This window comes from Sabethes cyaneus, chromosome 2 (assembly GCF_943734655.1).
Source record: "Sabethes cyaneus chromosome 2, idSabCyanKW18_F2, whole genome shotgun sequence".
In the NCBI taxonomy this organism is placed as follows: domain Eukaryota; kingdom Metazoa; phylum Arthropoda; class Insecta; order Diptera; family Culicidae; genus Sabethes; species Sabethes cyaneus.
This window is the reverse complement of record NC_071354.1, coordinates 183,884,751-183,903,616: the sequence shown is the minus strand read 5'-3', so window position 1 is coordinate 183,903,616 and position 18,866 is coordinate 183,884,751. Positions and strand designations below refer to the sequence as shown.

Here is an 18,866-nt window from a genome sequence, read left to right as displayed (position 1 = left end):
TTAGGTTTAATTTTACTTTTACACACTTTTTACGTTAATTGCTCAAGAATCTCAATCGAAAATACTCCTGACAACATTGTACAGTACCACATTGAAATCGAATGACGAAAGGCAATTTCAGCATGAAATGAAAACATAGGATATTTTTAAACGTTTTGTTGATTTCTTACTGATCAATCGAATTATTATGAATGTAGTAGCTTATAGTTTAGCCCACCCTGAGCGGAGAACAAACAAAAAACAACGCAATAACCGTATCAGTTCCATCCATTTAGTAAGCCACAAGATTGACCACCACTCTCTCTCTTTTTTTTGGGTTGTAACGTTCGGCCAAAATTTTTCACGTTAGGCTATGTGATTGTTTGTAAAAGAAAAAACTTTCCCCCGACCCCCTCCGAACCTGCAGATTTTATATATATTTATGCTTAGTTAAATACGAACAAAGAATGTGATAAAATTGAGTATTTTTTATTTTGTATTATGCTAGTGCAAGTTTGTAGGTTTTATTACCGGTACATAAGCGAATGGCGAATAAGAACGAAAAAAGGACAGCATTTTATTTTTTAGAACGAATACTATGTGGATAATAACGGAGTCGTGTTATTATTGATATAAATGTTGTTGGAACAAAACAGGCGTAATCGAACAAAACCGTGTTTGAGTATATATAGCACTGTCTGATAGTCTAACGTAGGCAGGAGAATTTCATGTTTTAGGCTAGGAATAGAGTAATTAAAAGGACGTATATTAGTCGAAAACACGGCGGAACATGAGCATGTAACAAAAAGTGAGTTATAAAAGAGTTTGTAAGGATGTTATGACAATTGTATATATTCGATTAAGATACATTTACTGAATAATAAACCTAGTGAAAACCTTTAGATGCTGTTTTTTAGCAAAATTGAATTAGAACGAAAGAAAGCATTTTGTTTGATTTTTATCTAGTCGAATCGATATCGGTAAGTGATTTATTTTCATCCACTGAGTATGGTTTTACAAGGAATCTCTCAGCTGATTTCTTTAATTTAGATTTAGTAGATACACTCTGTCTAAATACTATTCTACTTAAAATTTACAGCATAAGCTAATTGATCGGTCATGAATTTATTGTGTTATAAACCAGTTTTCTAATTTTAACGCAACTTATAAATGTCAATATTAAGTTTTAATTTAGGCTAACAATACGACTGACAATTGTATGTATAGCCTTAACTCAGTAAGCCATGAGAAGAACGAATATGAATGCTTTCTGAGAATTTCTTAGTATGTGAATGCATTTTGAATGTGTTATTTCGTGTTGCTGTAAAGTGTCTTTCAATTTGACCTAATCTGGAAAAGGATTAGATAAAGCCAGTGGAAATATTTTATGGTAAGAGTAACGAATAACATAAATTATTGCTAGCAGAGGGCTTTTGATTGGACAAATTGGATAAAATCTAGGATCTTCAATAACCCTATGCTTCTTTAGACTAGCCATTGGGGCGTTTCGCACTACAGAACGGACTTTTGCAAAGAGAAAACTATAGAAATGCTGTGCTTGCCCCGAATTCTACAGAAATGGCTCAGCCTCTTGATGTGAGTTTTTTCCGTCCATTCAAAGTCTATTGGAATCAAGAACTAGTGAGTTGGTGGATCAGTCACGCAGGCGAGAATCTTCCAAGAATACAGATTGCACCACTGCTCAAACAAGCTATGAACAAGATGAATAATGTCGAAGAAACTTTAAGAAATGGGTTCAGAAAATGTAGGCTTTACCTATTCGACCCTAATGCCGTTAATTATGCGTCGCTTGTAACGAAAAGTTGCATAACCGAGCACAAATCCTTGGAAGTAAACATTCGAATAAAGCGTTCAGATCAAGAAGATCCTGGATATCAGTAAAATACATGCAAACCGACTCTGCACCTCCAGAACCAGCAGGAAAATCACAATCACTGGACGGAAGCAAATTTGTTCGCGATTCGGAAAAGGTTCAAAACTGGATCAACAATGCCACCTAGCACTATGTTATCGGCCAATACCGAAAATCGGGATCAGGGTACAGCAATTCTCGAAGGCACTTTAGTTTTATCCAGCTTTCCACGAGCGATAATGGCGGCTGATGGGTACAACTTTCTGAAGGGCACAGTTCGGTTTTGGAATTTGATGCAGGAGCAGTCACTGCGGTTACTATGGAAGCCACTGCGTTTGTTTGCCGTTTGAGTGAAAAAATGTAAACATGGTTTAGTTTCCGCAGACCATGTATTTTCCAGTTTTAGAACCTCGACCAGGAAAACCGCCATAAGAGTACAATAAAACCTATATTGTTGCTTAGGCAGTCACATGAAATCATGCTTTTACTTCCCAGACGACAATCTTATTCACCTGCAGTTGCAATTTCGTTTACTTCGACTCTAGAAAAAGTGACCAAATCTTTTCGTTTAGAACTACCCCTTTACTTCGATCGATTTTATCGTTTGACCAATCAACCTATATGAAATTGATGTCCTGAAAGTAAATCGATAAAGAAAAGAGCTCAACCATCCCTTGCCTTTAACCGACTATATCGATAAAATCTAAAGTTGAGAAGCCAATGCTAGTTTATTTTTCTTTCAGGCCGTATTGTTTAAGCTCTTCTGCCAATCCTACAGCCCGTTTTGCCGGGTTATTTATCATTATCATACATTAGCTTTCGCATTTTTTCTTGACTTGTGTGCATTATACGGTATTGGTCCGATTTTAAGGATCATCTTCAAAAAACTTGATTCGACGTTAAAAATCTTGAAAAATTGGAGCGAACGCGTGCTTACAAAATCCTGCAATCGCCAGTTTTGGGTTAAAACTTTTCACCCTCAAGGCATTTTTTACCGTTGCCTTTTTCGAGAAATACATTTTCCTCTTCATGCTGACGTCGACCATAGCGTCGAAAAATGCCAGGCAAATAATGATTTCTGACAAGTACCAATCATGATTTGGTAATTTTTGTACGTTGCCTGGCTGATCTGCTCCTCGTCATAACTCGTCAAATTTTCACCGAACTTTAAATCATTTGATCGAGCAGACATTGATAACGGTGTAATGTACCATCTTTTCAAGTAAATTCGAACTACAAACAATACGGAACGTAACAAATCAGTTCCATGTTGGTCATCCACTGTTCGAAGAAGGTACATGTTCAGTCCATATTTTGCTTTTGTCATCCATCTCGGATGATGAAGACGTGACACCTTGCCGTCGAAACTTCCCGATTTGTTCGTCTGGAAGAAATCGGCAGTTCTCCAGTATAAAATTTTGTTCCAGCATGTCCTTGAAAAATGCTATCCAACTTTCCACGAGCGATAATGACGGATATTGGGCACAATCTTTTGACATTCATTGAAGGAACGTCGAGTTCGCCCTGCTGGAGTTACTATGGATACATTCATGATTGTTTGTTGTTCGAGTGTAAAAATGTAAACATTGTTTAATTTTACTAAATACGTAAATTAAATTACTTTAAATTACTAAATACATAACTAAACGGATTCAAACTTTTATAGTGGTTTGCGGCCATAATTTGCTGAAGGCACTGGCTCAGAATACTTCTTCAGAATCGTGCGAATTAAACATTCGAAACATTACACATTAACGCAAACATTAACTTCATGTTGGTCGAGCCGTTGTCAAGTTTGCTCTCGAACAGCGTCTTGACTTGATAAGAAACTTTCCGTTGCGTATTTGGACACTCTCCCTGAAATTTGCGAAAACTGCAAAGCCACAATCCATAAACCATGTCCGTTCAATTATGTTCCTCTTTAGCTGATCAGCAAAATTGAACAATGTTTACATTTTTACATTCGAACAACAAACAATCATGGATAAAACACATCGAAACATTTCTCACCTGTGGCATATCTCATTGGCTTTCAGAACTTGTGGTTAAAACTAACCATGCTCCCGAGCAGGGTTATTTTCTAAAAACCATCGTACTGTCAAATTTTAACCAAAAAGTTAAAAATTTCGCGAAATGGTTTCCCGCCTTAGTTGGGAATGTCTCCGTTTTGGTCAAAGTTTTTGACTTTTTGACAAAAGAAGGGGAATTCCCCATAAAAATACTTGCTACTTCGAGGGATACTCCTGTTGCTATTTGATATTTGGGAATATCTATCATAGATGGTGCTGGTGTTCAGGCTAAATGAGAGGTACGATAATTTTTGTTGATTTTTCTTCCAAGAGTTATGTCTGCTTGTCTGTGGTTAAACGTTACCTGACTCAGAAGGTATGGTGAGTAGAACCGGTCCGTTAAGAGGTCCTTCAGGAACAGCACATCGTTCGTTTTCCGTCTACAATCCAGCGAATTTAGGTTTATTAATCTGCAGAGATCTCAGTAAAACCAACCATCACGCCAACCCAAGTTCCGAAGTGCGAACCGAACAAATTCCTTTTGAACACGTTCCAATCGCTATTATGTTTGTGTTGTTTGTGGATATTTTACTGAGGTGTCCAGACAATTCCTGCGTATTCCACACTTGATCGTACCAGAGCTCACAATTGTATACGACGGATCATCAAAATCTTTTGCATAACGTTTTACTAAACCGAACATCGAGAAGGAGATTCGAGATCACTCCATCGATATGTTCGTTAAAAGAGTTTCTTGTCCATAATCACACCCAGGTCACGTACTGTGTTCGATCGTTGTAAGTCAAAATCTCCTATGCGGTAGTGATGTATGACACTAGATAGGTTGTGTGAAACAGTCAAAACGCTACATTTCGAACCATCAAACCACATCATCATATCAATGTGTTATGATGAAACTGAAGAAAATTAAATTTTTTTTTTCACTTTTAGGGGGATTTAAAATTTGAACTTCACCAGACGATGGATCTTTTAATATAAAGAAACTCTTGCAAAAAAGTGGGTACCAGAGGGTTAAGGATCTTGCTCAAAACGCAAAATATTTGTCATCGGATGCGCAACTTATGGTTGAACGGAAAAAATAAATAAATATTTCCTTGAAAATAGAGATACACTCTGTTTATCAATTATTTCACATTTGATAGCAATACAATCATACTTAACTTTCGATTAAACAATTGCATGCAGCTATTTGTAAAGCAACGAATTAAACGCGCAAAACATATTTCAGACAGTCGCTAAATCTTCCACATTTTGCAAATTGCTGCATCACGTCACAGGCATGACTGTTTGCTCAACCCCCTTTTAATTCGCGTTGACGGTATTAAACGATCTCTTGCACACTCATAGAAATGCCGTATGTGCGTGTGGGTGAAAATCTGCCAAAATGTTTCGCTCTCTTGCGCTCTTTAAGAAATTCCTATTCCGCTTCACCCCTATAATAAACTTTTGAAGGTGGCAGCAGCTTAAGTTCGTCAACGCAAATAAGACATCAGATTTGAATAAATTCTTGCAGTATGTGGATACAATCGGGCGAAAGATAGGGCTGGTCACACACTTTTTATAACTGTTTACTTTCAGGACATCAAATTGGACTAGCTTTGTCATGATCCGTAAGAAATCTTGTTGGAAAACGAGAACATTACTTATTGTGGCGTACTTCCAAAACACAGATATCATATTAATACAAGTCTGGACATCGCAAAGAATCGTTGACTCGCTAGGACGAGGGGTTTTGTTGCTTTTGACGTAGGACTACGTCTTTGTTTACTATACTGGGACTGGGTAGCACTTTGTAAAAACGAGAAATAGAAGTGTAACGTTTGAATGAAATATTTCAAACGCTAATAGCTACTATACTACTGAACGAAACATAACAGTTAATATGTCGTTGGATAGATAAAATGTCCAGCAATTTTATAGTAACATACTAATAATAATTTTTTATACGCTAAATAGTGAAAATGTGTGTAAAGATTCAAGGTCGAATTTTTCCATACATTTCCCTTGTTATCGCCTAGCTTCACAGGCACGGACGACAATTAGATACACCAAAGGATTTGGATCCAAATGATAACCTTGAGACCACTTTGTAAGCCACACCCCTTTTCCAATCCAATCGGCAACATCGATGGCTATTGACGGCAACACCGGTCCCAAAGACAAGCAAAATCAGAGGGCAATGGCCAACGTGAATCCCACACGATGCACTTAACATTACATTTTGCATTATCCCCATCGCAGACATGCGAAATTGTTCGATAGCTTGCTCAATCAGTGTCGGACAATCATTTAAGCAGCAGCAGCCGATATGGTTTCCCCCACCACCTACACTAGCTTACAAGCAGCAGCGGCAGTGCCAGTGACTATAAAATGGTACTCTTGGTTCGCCGTCTGCACATTCATCGCACAATCGCACTGACGGACGGTCAGCATTTACCATCGACAGCTATTGGTGGCGAAAGCAACGGCGTTTGGCGGCAAACACCAGCGATCGGAGCCAACAACGATAGCAATCGGGAGGTAACGATAGCATTTTTGGCGGCTATTGGAGGCAAATCCAAGGACCTTTGCGGCATCTAATGTCATTTTCGACGACAATTCGAGGCACCCAATAGCATTTTGGCGGTTATTTTCGCAAACCAACAGCAAATGGAAGCAAATCGACTGACGGGCAGCAGCAAATTCAGCAGTAGGCCGTTGTGGTCTTAAACAGTTCTTTTAAGAACTAGAGTAATTGAAGAATCAAAAGAATTTTCTTCACTTTTCTAAATGGTTAACGTTTCAACGTTCCATGGAAAATGCTTGCTCATTCAGCGTCGGATAATCATTCGAGCAGCAGCAGCAATTGATCTGGTTTCCCCCACCACCTCACTAGCTTACAAGCAGCAGCGGCAGTGCCAGTGACTATAAAATGGTACTCTTGGTTCGCCGTCTGCTCATTCATCGCACAATCGCACTGACGGACGGTCAGCATTTACCATCGACAGCTATTGGTGGCGAAACCAACGGCATTTAGCGGCAAGACCGGTTATTGGTGGCAACACCGATTGTTGACTGCACTGAAGAGGTTGATGTTACTTGTAACCAATGGCCCTTTTAAGGGCCGCAAACTAATTAAATGAAGCATAATCAGAATTTATCTCAAATGTGCAAAATGGTTTTGATTATTATTTGTAACCAACGGCCAGAAACTATTTGAAGGAAGTTGGTTCAAATATCAAACTACGCATAACATATTTATTACAATGATCTGTGGGCTGGCCATTCATTGCTATTTCAACCTTTGTGAAATACAGTAGTGATTTGTTAAAGAATTCGCTATGTCTAAATGGTTGCAGGCGTTATATTTACGTAACCACCGTAAACGTATTCGTGAACAAGTGGCTGGTGTAGTAATTGAACCAAGGATATCCTTAACAGGAGCAGAGCGTACTAGATTATCACGCAAACGAAAGCGTGAGAGTGCTTCTAGTTCGGCAGGTGAAGTTGCAAGTTTGTCGCACGAAGAGGCATCGCCCGCAGATATCAATCCATCGCATACCGTTATAATTCCGTCACATGAAATGACAGGTAAGCATATTTATAGAAAATTATCGCATGCTATTTGAGCTGTTTAGAAAGAAGTTCATAATAAATTTCGTAGCGAAATTACAAAAATACACTACAACTCAGTGCATTGATGGCAACAAATGTTTGTTTATTCGTGAATCTAAAATTGAATCTAAAATTTCAATTTAAATTAGTTGTGAAAATCTGGTGAATACTTAAATTACATAGTGGATCGTGAAACAATGTTCAAACTATCTCTGCTCTATTTACTCTATTTACTGCTAAATTGCTAGGGAATAGTAGGGAAGTGAACTGCTTGTATCCTCATGACTCAAGAAATGCACCGATTTTATTGTCCAGTCCCAGATACACCTGGCTGAGCTTCTATCAAGCAGTTATTAATAATTGTGTAAGACAGATTATCTAGTTTGACATATTATTTAATGAGTATTATATGACACAGTCCTACGTCACCCTTTCGTACAACCCTTAGGGCTATATACCTTGTAGTTTTTTTTCTAAAAATATAGTAAACGAAATCACAGTAAACATATGGTGTGTTTAACTGTCGTCCCTGCCTGTGAAGCAAAGCAATCACGAACTTAACTTCTGTGTATCGAGCGTTGTGGTTCTAATTTGAGGGATTTTCAAATAAAAAACTGGGCGCGCCGTTAAACATCTTGGATAATTGGAAGGACCGGATGCCTTCAAAATTCAGCAATTTCTATTTTGTGTTGGAACTTTCGCCCTCAAAGTATTTTTACCGTCAATTTTTTTCTCGAGAAATGGAGCATTGTCCTTTTCAAACATCTCGTTGAAAATATTGTTTTCTGACAAGTACCATAAATGATTTGTACATTTTTTGTACGTGGCCTGGCTGGTCTCCTCATCGTCAAAGTCCATTTGATCATTTGATCGAACACACATTGATAACGGTGTGTTGTATCATCCTCTCAAACAACTTTGTACCCAAACGGTACAAAACGCAACAAATCAGTTCCATTCTCTAATCACAGGTCGTGCTTCTGTTCGAAGGAGGTACCTTTTTTATCTCCATATATTGCTTTTGCTATCCATCTCGGGTTATGAAAGGTGTCGCGATCCGAGGGTACTGACTTCACAAAACTGCCATTCTTATTTATTTTATTCATTTTATGGTTTCTGCTACATTCAAAGGGCCCTTGTCTTCGAATCTTTATGAACTGTCCGTCCGCAAGGCACATCAAAGCGAGCTGAAGGAGATCGGCAGGTAGTTCTCCCGTATAAAATTTTGTTCTAGTTTGCCAAGTCTGAAAATTACAAAAACCGGGCGGTTTTCAAAAAACTCTGGGGGGTGTGGTAGCATATATTATTAGAGGATTTGCCTGGAATGTGCAATGTGCGTTGATGACACAGTTTCCCTGTAAATGGGATGATCAGTTAGTTGTGGAGATAGCGAACGGTAGGACATCACAGTCGAAACCACAACGAACATTGAATGGATTATTTCATGGCTAGTTTCAGAGTGACGACTACTTGCTTTTGGTGCTAGGTGCACAATTTAATGTATATTACCGCCAGAAGCATATTTTCACTGCGAAACTGGTTATCTTCAATGATCCACTGCTCAGGATTGCTAATAAACTTATAAGAAAATTTAACAAATCAGGCAAAATATACAAATCCGGCTTCATATGTCGAAAAACCGGCCTTTTGCAGGATTGACCGGCCACCGGCTTTGCAGGTGAAAAGCCGGTCGGGCCGGCCAAAAACCGGCCACTTAGAAACCCTAATTGTCCCTAGGTTTGTCCTTCCCTTGAAAAATGCCTGTTCTGTAGTTGCTTGTTTGTCATTCTTCTGACGGAATCTGAAGTAGCCTATAACATTACAGAGACTATAGGTTACAGAGGCGACGAGGCACACAAAATCTGCTAAATTTTGAATCAAAACGGAGAGTTATCTTTATTTGTTATGGTACTCTCCGTTTTGATTCAAAATTTAGCGGTTTTTTTTAAGCCTCATCGCCTCTGTAACTTATAATTTCTGTAGGTGCTATGCTCAGCCCCTTTGTTGTGTCGTCTGTGCTGGAGTAATTTCCAAAAGTTAATAAACTAGTAGCGAATTTGTTTATCCAATCCAGGTTGGAACTGGATGAATTTTATCTATCAGATAGCAGCAAATGAACACAAAAAACTCAGCCGGTTACAACCCGGATTGAATAAACAAATTCGCTATAAGTAACTCTGTATCAAGCGCATATTTGAGCTGCACTGTCGCTGAAAAAACTAATGTCTGTGCTAGTAAAATATCTAGTTTTCTAACAAATGGACTGAAAATAATAGAAAATAGCACAAAGCATGATGCTTGGCGACTTTTCAATAGGGCGCACGCTCACCAGCGTTTTAAATCAAGTTAATTTATCGAAGTTGATGCGTAAGTTCTCTGATCGATTAATGCAAAAATATTGCAATTCGATCAAGAAGTCGCTGATTGATTCACATTTAACCCTCTAGTGCCCAAATTTTTGATTTGCTTGAAAAAATTTTAAAATGCTCATTTCGTGGCCAGAATAATGGAAAAAAAATCTCTAATTACTAAGTTCAGGAATAGTTTGATTATTTATAAAAATTCGTAACCCGCCAATTGGCGTGGTTGGGCACCTGGGCGCAAAAAAGTTGCGAAATCAAATTTTTCGATTTAATTCGGGACATCCATTTCAGAACATCTATAACAGTGCTAGTATTTATGGAACTAGTTATAATAAACTTCAACTGAAATTTTCGACCATATGGCCGATTCCAGGTCCCGGACAAGTTCCTTCGAAATCCGTTCCGTGCTTGAATCAGATAAGAAACCCTCCCCGGTCCCGGAACCGGTCATCCGGCCTCTGAGAGACATGAGATGATCGCCAATCGCTATTTTGTCGAGTGCTGATGTTTTTTGACATGCGACACGACATACTTTACTGATGGTGAAATGTCCCTTTATGGGGACCGGTTCCGGATTTATAGTGTCCCCCCAGATTCGGATAAAGCGCTATATTGCAGCTCGTCAAAAAGGCTCACTGAAAATTAGGTGTTAAGTCCTATAAATTCCCCTTCCGTTTTAATGCCACTGCATGTTTGTGTATTTTTCAATGCATTTAAAAGAAGCTAACAAGGCCTATAACAATAATTTTTAGCCTAAACTCGAAAAAATCAATAAAACCCGATTTAATCCACCTAGTGGTGAAAGGAACCTTTGTTATACGGTCTAACTTGCTATTTGAGATAGAAACCGACACATCTTCGGAACATAATTCATCTATTGGTTAACGTTGCGTAGTTCGTTGGCTTACATAAAATTTTTGGAAATTGAATAAGTTCACAAAATTTGAACAAAATAGGAACACTTTTAAATTTTGATAGATCCTTTTTTCATGAAATTGCTGAGTAAGGATAAGTAAGTTGTTATTAACCTGAGTAAGTGCAAATAAAAGTGAGTTGTAAGAGGAAATCTTATTCTTTAACATATACATTGTCTAGTAAAGGTCTAGTTTATAGGTTTTTGAAATATGCATAGTTTCCTGTAATGCTATTCTATTTGAATCACATCAATAGAGTTTTCTTGAATAATTTTCATCAATTTTTATTAACCTTCGGTTACTCACGCTGTTGTATTTTGTACAACACGTGTAAGTTTTCCAACGTCATATTGTTATAAGGTTACAAATCGTTGTTTAACTAACGTATATTCTTCAATAAACTTATTATGAGCAAAATATCATAATCATTCAATGCATTAATAATTTAAATTTTTGGGAAATTAGATCAGCAAAATTAGGGTATTCTTTATAATCAAAGTTCAACAGTTCCTAAACAAGCAAACATAGAGGTATACTATTTTCAGCAAAGTTGTGTATTTTTACTATTTGTACAATTTTGTAGTACAGGAAAAAGTCATACAACAATTACAAAAAGAGCAAAAATAGAAATATTGATTGTACGAAGTCATGTACTATAAATAAGATTTTTCTATATTCGCTGCAGAGATAGAAGGTTATCGTCTTTAGCAAAATTTCTTGTAATAATATGCTCTATAACTTTGCAGAACACATCAATGTGTTATATTGACACTGAAGAAAAATTATTTTTTTTTTCACTTTTAGGGGGATTAATCAAAATTTAAATCCCACCAGACGATAGAGCTTTCAATTTCTAGAAACTCTTCCATAGGTTCGATAAATCTAAAACCAAGTTTTCTCAGTCAAAACTCTAGTGCGCACGTTTTCTTTGGTTTGTGCGCGCGACTAACTGTGTTACAAAAGTTGGCGCGAGTGTTCAAGGGTTAATATCTTTTGACCGGTAAAACCAATTCTTATGAAATTTTGCATATATATTCGTAGTGTCAAAACCTCTCGTTTGATATTAAAATAATTGAAATTAGGTAAATTATCTTAGTTAAAACCGTTATAAATTATTGTTAATTTTGGTGGGGTGTAGACGGTTGCTCATAACTTTCAAATTAAACGTCCAATCAAAAAATCATTCAATAGTGATCTATTACCATATATTACCTTTCAAATGAGACTAATAGCGCATAAATCTGTTTGGCCATCTCTGAGAAACAGGCGATAATTATTACCTTGTCAAAACAGGTTTTTAAGTATAACTTTTAAACTACTCGTTTGTTTTCAATTAAAAAATCCTGAGCAATTTAGATTTAATAAGAGCTTTCATTTGACACTAAGATCGTTGAAATCGGTCATGTAGTTCCGGAGAAACCCATGTCACGTAGTTTTCACATTTTTGCTTATAACTTTTAAACGAAACGTCACACCACGAAACAACTCAATAGTGATCTACTAGACAATAATACCTTTCAAACAAAAGTAATAGCGAACGATTCGGTTCAGCCATCTCTGAGAAACAGGCGATAGAAAAAATCATTACATACATACATACACACACACACACACACACACACACAGACATTGCTCAAATCATCGAACCCTATCGATTGGTATATGTGACTTGGCCCTCCGGGCCTCGGATCAATTTCGTGTTTTTCGACCAATTTTTAAACCTTTGTTATAGTATAACAAAGGTAAAAACAACGGAAACAACACGTTGTCAAATTACCAAAAAAAAAAGTTGACGTTAATGCCCAACCCCGCCAATTGGCGGGGTCAGTTCCTTGATAAAAATTGACCAGTTCCTAAACTTTTTATCGCAAATTTTCTTTTTTACCATGAAGTACAACTTATCAGCTACTCACCATTGATTTTTTTGTTCATTTATTCCAAGAAATAAGCAATTTACAACAATTTGAATTTCGCAAACCAGCTTCCCGTAAGACGTAGACCTACGTCAAAATAACGAAGTCGAATAGAAAAACCCATATTACGAATATCAAAACTAGATCACATTACCATCATTAAATTTTATTAAGATAACGAGCTGTGGTGCAATTTCGAGTGCAGTTTATACTTTTATTATTCATATTTATTTTTCTTAATTCATTCTGCAACCAGTCTTTCAAGTTAACATAACGTTACCTTTATCATTTACATACCCTTAAATAAAGCGTATTCTTCACTCCGATTCTCAAAACATGTCATCATGATCGTAACACACAAGTTCCCGGTTGTCCTTGTGTTTCCCTTTCTGAGAACGGTTGGTAGCTGCAAAAAGCCAAAATTACAAAATGAGTTGTGATTTAGCGCGTCTGGCAGTAGGGTTTGAAACCTACCGAGAGCTGACCAAGCAGCGGACGAACCTGCGTCATTGATAGGATTAATCTGCGGCTGCCGTCTAGCCAATTGCACCTGCAGCTGTATTCCGCCAACGGATTTACTGTGCAACTAAAACGGAAAGAAGTTTCTTAGAAAGAAAATTGTACACACAACCGTCCTACCACACTCACCTCGCCGATAGCTCGATCGGCCGATTCTGTTTTCGAGAATGTGATAAATCCTCTTCCTTTTTCAATTTCCATTGAAATATTTAAAATTTCACCGAATTCGCTGAAGTGCTTCTTTAGGAAATCCTCCGTTACTTTATTGCCGGAAACATATACGGTATTGCCTGAACGAGGCCTATCCCGAGGAGAATCACCGGCCTTGGCTTGCTCTTCTTTGTCCCGTTCGTTAGCGAACTGCTGGTAGAGATTTGGCACTCTCGGTTCTTTTTCCGGAGCTGGTGTCAACGCGGTCGCCACTGATGGAACCGATGCAGCCGAAGAAGCTGCAGGTGGAGCCACAGCCGGTGCATCCGGACTGGCAGCTGCAGTAGCAGCAGCAACGCCAGCAGAAGTAGCTGGATTTGGCGATGGGGTTTCCACCGACGAGAATGATTGATACTGAGCTCCCGGACTAGATTCCTGCTGTGAACGTTTTCGTTCTTGGCCTGTTGTGTGAAAATGTATGTATCGATGCTCGTTTCGAACATAAAATGTGGGCTTACCTTTAGGACGCTTAAACGATGTTTCTTGTTTTTGTTGTGGTTTCTGTATAGCTTGAATGGCACCACTTTTTAGTAGCTTACGGGCGACTTCTCGAGCATCACGGGCATCAGTAGGCCGCTTCGGTATGAGGTTCTTCTCCGGTTCCTGTTTCGGCGCTTTTAGGGCTTGCAGTGCTTTTTTCTGGAAGTCAAACATTAACATTACATCATTGATTAGCAGAATACAATATTTATTTACACAACCTACCTTTTTCTTCAATTTAGCATACTTTGCTTGAAGCATCAACTCTTCTTCTGTTAAATTCGAAGGAAAATGTATGTAAACCATCTTGGACAGAATTTAACAAGATTTTATTTTTTTATAAGCCAAATGCAAGCACAGCCACAGCCCTAACAATGGGCTATGGTAAAATCAATGTAAAATCTAACAAAACAACAGCTAACAGCAACCAAAGTAAATTGATATATACCAGGTATATGACAATGCGAGCTGTCATATACACTTTGCACTAACACATCTACACTAGTTCTGAGATTTCGAGCATTTTGTATGGAAAATTAGTTAATTTTTTAAAAAAATCGTTGGATACGCAAGATTTGTCTATTTTTTTTTCTCACAGTTTTTATGTTTATGCTTAGAACATTATTTCTAGTATGTATTTTCATGAATACAATGAAGTGCAACATTCCAAATTGCAAGCGGAAATTTTTTCGTCAAAACGGTATCAAGATGTCTCAAAGAAATATCGTTATATCGCTTTCCTACAAGTAGTAAAACAAAAAAGATTTTTTTTAAAATGCTCGGACATGATTGTTCAATAAGCAGCATGAGCAACATTGTTATCCGCCCGCGATATTTTTCGCCTGATTTCTGGTAAGCTTTTAAAGTGTTAATTATCTTCTAAGACCATTTTGTAGCAATCTAAGATTACTTTTTATGGTTTTCTACGTAGTGTTGAGACGGGTAAATTTATGACAAAAAGGTATCAGCTTGGAACAGTGACTTCAACTTAAGATTTTCAAGCAGTAGCACAAGCATCTATTCGAATAAAACTATTTTTTAAAAGAAGGCATCAAAGGCAGATATTCAAGAGCATCATGCAAGCAAAATGTTGGATGGAACGTGTTTTAATTTAAGCAACCGTATACCGTATTGATCGTGAAGTATTAGAAACATTAATTCATTTTTCAATTGCACATCGAAATAGTTAGTCACCCATGTTCTCAAATTTTTTACGCATAATAAAGAAGGCTACAAGTGCAAATGACTTAAAAATATATTCCTTACATTTCATTGTAAATGTTCAAATATTTCTCTGGAATAATATAGCTGCATTAATTAATTACAATTAATTTAGTTTTAATTTTCATGCAAATTCCACCATATTTCAGAACTATTTCTTCTTCTTTCTACACACACTAATGCAACCCTTGATGGTCACATACCTGGTATATATCAATTTACTTTGAACAGCAACAACAAATCGCGCGTCGATGTGTGCGCGTACGGTAAACGTCAGCACTCAGCATTCAGCAAGCTAAATACCAAGGGGTTTCCAGTAAGCCATATAAGTGCGTAGTAATCAGAGATTACTTTTGTAATCATTTACGAATTAATTAGGTAATCAATGGTTATCAGTAGAGTAATCAATGATAATCTTAAGTAATCATTGGTAATCATGATCAATTTATAGTTATTACAAGAGATTGATTACTGGAATTCAGAGGTAATCAGTAAAGTAATCAAAAGTAACTTTTTTCAAAGCTGCGTAGTAATCATTGCTGTTGGAAACCCCTTGCTAAATACAAACCAAAACAAAAAAGCTTTTCTAGTGCTTCAACCAGCGTCAAGCCAAAGCAAATTGATATATACCAGGTATGTGACCATCGAGGGTTGCATTAGTGTGTGTAGAAAGAAGAAGAAATAGTTCTGAAATATGGTGGAACTTGCATGAAAATTAAAACTAAATTAATTGTAATTAATGAATACAGCTATATTATTCCAGAGAAATATTTGAACATTTACAATGAAATGTAAGGAATATATTTTAAAGTCATTTGCACTTGTAGCCTTCTTTATTATGCGTAAAAATTTTGAGAACATGGGTGACTAACTATTTCGATGTGCAATTGAAAAATGAATTAATGTTTCTAATACTTCACGATCAATACGGCATACGGTTGATTAAATTAAAACACGTTCCATCCAACATTTTGCTCTTGAATATCTGCCTTTGATGTCTTCTTTTAAAAAATAGTTTTATTCGAATAGATGCTTGTGCTACTGCTTGAAAATCCTTAAGTTGAAGTCACTGTTCCAAGATGATACCTTTTTATCATAAATTTACCCGTCTCAACACTACGTAGAAAACCATAAAAAGTAATCTTAGATTGCTACAAAACGGTCTTAGAAGATAATTAACACTTTAAAAGCTTACCAGAAATCAGACGAAAAATATCGCGGGCGGATAACAATGTTGCTCATGCTGCTTATTGAACAATCATGTCCGAGCGTTTAAAAAAAAATCTTTTTTGTTTTACTACTTGTAGGAAACCGATATAACGACATTTCTTTGAGACATCTTGATACCGTTTTGACGAAAAAATTTCCGCTGGCAATTTGGAATGTTGAATTTCATTGTATTCATGAAAATACATACTAGAAATAATGTTCTAAGCATAAACATAAAAACTGAGAAAAAAAATAGACAAATCTTGCGTATCCAACGATTTTTTTAAAAAAATTAACTAATTTTCCATACAAAATGCTCGAAATCTCAGAACTAGTGTAGATGTGTTAGTGCAAAGTGTATATGACAGCTCGCATTGTCATATACCTGGTATATATCAATTTACTTTGGCGTCAAGCTATGAAGTATTCCACCACGCACACATATAAGCATTTTTTGACATTAGCTGAGGCCAGCGTTGCCAGATCAGCGGTTTTCCCGCTAGATTTAGCGGGATTTCAAGTCGGACAGCGGGACTTAATAACCAAACAGCGGCTAGCGGGAATCTAGCGGGTTTCTTAAATAACTCAGCGGGATTTTAGCGGGATCTCGATTTAGCGATATTTGGTAGGCAAAAAGAGTGCTGAAAGAGAGGTTGACAGCAAAACACTTCGTTTAGTGACATTCTAATGTCTGCTCATGCATTGGCAGATGGTTCAGTATATTCTGTTGATTATTAAATTCCGTGGTTTTTGCCTAGAATGGGATAGTTCTGACAAATATTCATTAGAACTTACTGAAAAAGAAGACCACCAAACCAATCCGTTTTGCACTAATTCGTTGCCAATGGCAAAATCCAACTGATTCATGAATTGGAAACAAAACAACACTTATGTATTTATATACATCATAGGGCCCTATTCTGGGGCTGGTACCGAATGGCCGAAACACAAATGGCCGAATCACGAATGGCCGAAATCCAAATGGCCGAATTTCAATAACAGTCACAGAAGGCCGAATCATGAATGGCCGAATCACGAAAGGCCGAATCATGAAAGGCCGAATCACGAATGGCCGAATCACGAAAGGCCGAAATTTTTCGGAATGCCTAAATAACTACTCAATAAAAAACCATGAATTGGCAAGTAGTTAACAAATAACTTTAATCAAACAAAAAACAAACTACTACTATTAAACAAACAAAACATGCTTTACGAACGCCTTTGTTTAGCGCTTAATAAAACCGCAACTGCGTCAACAAAATTTTTGTTGCTCATTTTGTGAGCATTAACACATTTCGAGTAGATTTTTTCGTCTATTTCTCGGCGCGAATTCGGAACATCCCCTTGAAGAATTCTAAGGATGTTCCTCTCTATAGCCTTTTGCTCCACCCGCAGCTCTGTGATGATCCTGGTCATTGACAGGTGGGAACCAACAATAGTTGCGTACATTATCTGCTTGTTTTTATTGAATAGTACCCCATCAATGGAAAGCATCGGTTTTCCTCTCAGCGACAACACAATTTTGACGACAGGTGCACTTTCTTCATCGTTGAAACCAGCAACATCGGATGAATCGCCGGATGCACTCATTTTTCACAGGACAACTACCAACTACCGTGCGGAAAGCAAACCGTGTTCAACAACAATGGACACAACTGTTGGCTTTGCTATGTGCGGTCAACAAAGATGGACACGGCGGGATATTGAATGAAATATTTCGGCCGCTTTAGTGATAGAGTAATAAACTTGTTTTTACCTGGTTTTTATCTCATATTTCTTAATTATAAATACATCTTCATTATAAGGTGCGAGACGTATTTACCGTGTTAGTAGCAAATGTTTCCTAGATGATTTAGGGCGAGACGGCCGCAGGCCGCGAGTGTGCGCCGGTGACCCGCCGTCGGAAGCGCCGGCCACTGCGGGGGGGCAGCCCCCCTGCAGAAACCACTACTATTTAGGTGCATGCATTTTCCTAGGTTTACTGTCTATTAGGGATTATCCCTTAGTTAAGTCCGAACGAGCGGCAGCGAGTAAGGACAGCATGTACCCAATGTTTGCGCAGGTTGAAGGCTATGAATATTTTCGGTCGAATACATTCGGCCATTCGTGTTTCGGTCATATGTGATTCGGCCATTCGTGATTCGGCCATTCGTGATTCGGCCATTCGTGATTCGGCCATTTGGTATATTATGCCATTCGTTATTTCGGCCATTTGTGTTTCGGCCATTCGTGATTCGGCCATTTGTGTTTCGGCCATTCGTAGGTAATCCCTATTCTGTAAGTCACGTCGAGCAACTCGGCTCGACTCAGTCACTGTCTTGTGTCGAGTGTAAGAAGAACGGGCAACATACCGGCTCAATGCACGATCAAAACAAAACTAACTCTGGCGTCATTTGCTAACCGTTTAGTCACTAGCTTTTTGGCGATGGACTTAGCCGTGTTACTTGACAAAATTGGGTCGCGTGTGACTTACACAATACCAAAAGTCGACTATTCGAGCAAAGTGACACTCGACGTGACTTACAGAATAGGGCCCTTGCTATATACCTATTTGTATGATA

At 37.7% G+C, this 18,866-nt stretch overlaps 1 protein-coding gene across 2 annotated transcripts; it reads right to left on the bottom strand.

The window, feature by feature from the left end:
* Positions 1 to 12,830: 12,830 nt before the first annotated feature.
* On the bottom strand, positions 12,831 to 14,246 carry LOC128738185 (negative elongation factor E). Of its 2 annotated transcripts, none has more exons than XM_053833118.1 (5): positions 14,101 to 14,246; positions 13,854 to 14,034; positions 13,315 to 13,796; positions 13,168 to 13,252; positions 12,831 to 13,072 (listed from the first exon to the last, which is right to left on the bottom strand). In XM_053833118.1, exons 1-5 carry the CDS (start codon positions 14,179 to 14,181, stop codon positions 12,996 to 12,998), a joined length of 906 nt encoding a protein of 301 aa, XP_053689093.1. In that variant the 5' UTR covers positions 14,182 to 14,246; the 3' UTR covers positions 12,831 to 12,995. The 2 variants fall into 2 exon arrangements, with proteins under 2 accessions (XP_053689093.1, XP_053689095.1); XM_053833120.1 differs by having other exon boundaries at positions 13,141 to 13,252; positions 14,101 to 14,184.
* Between the last annotated feature and the right edge of the window lie 4,620 nt (positions 14,247 to 18,866).

What these genes read in the sequence shown, in the direction of transcription:
- LOC128738185 (XM_053833120.1), bottom strand. Translation starts at nt 14,181, where the DNA reads ATGGTTTACATACATTTTCCTTCGAATTTAACAGAAGAAGAGTTGATG. An exon ending in CCGATCGAGCTATCGGCGAG is followed by an intron (nt 13,253 to 13,314) that starts GTGAGTGTGGTA and finishes TTTCCGTTTTAG; the next exon opens with TTGCACAGTAAATCCGTTGG. An exon ending in CGCTGCTTGGTCAGCTCTCG is followed by an intron (nt 13,073 to 13,140) that starts GTAGGTTTCAAA and finishes GGCTTTTTGCAG; the next exon opens with CTACCAACCGTTCTCAGAAA.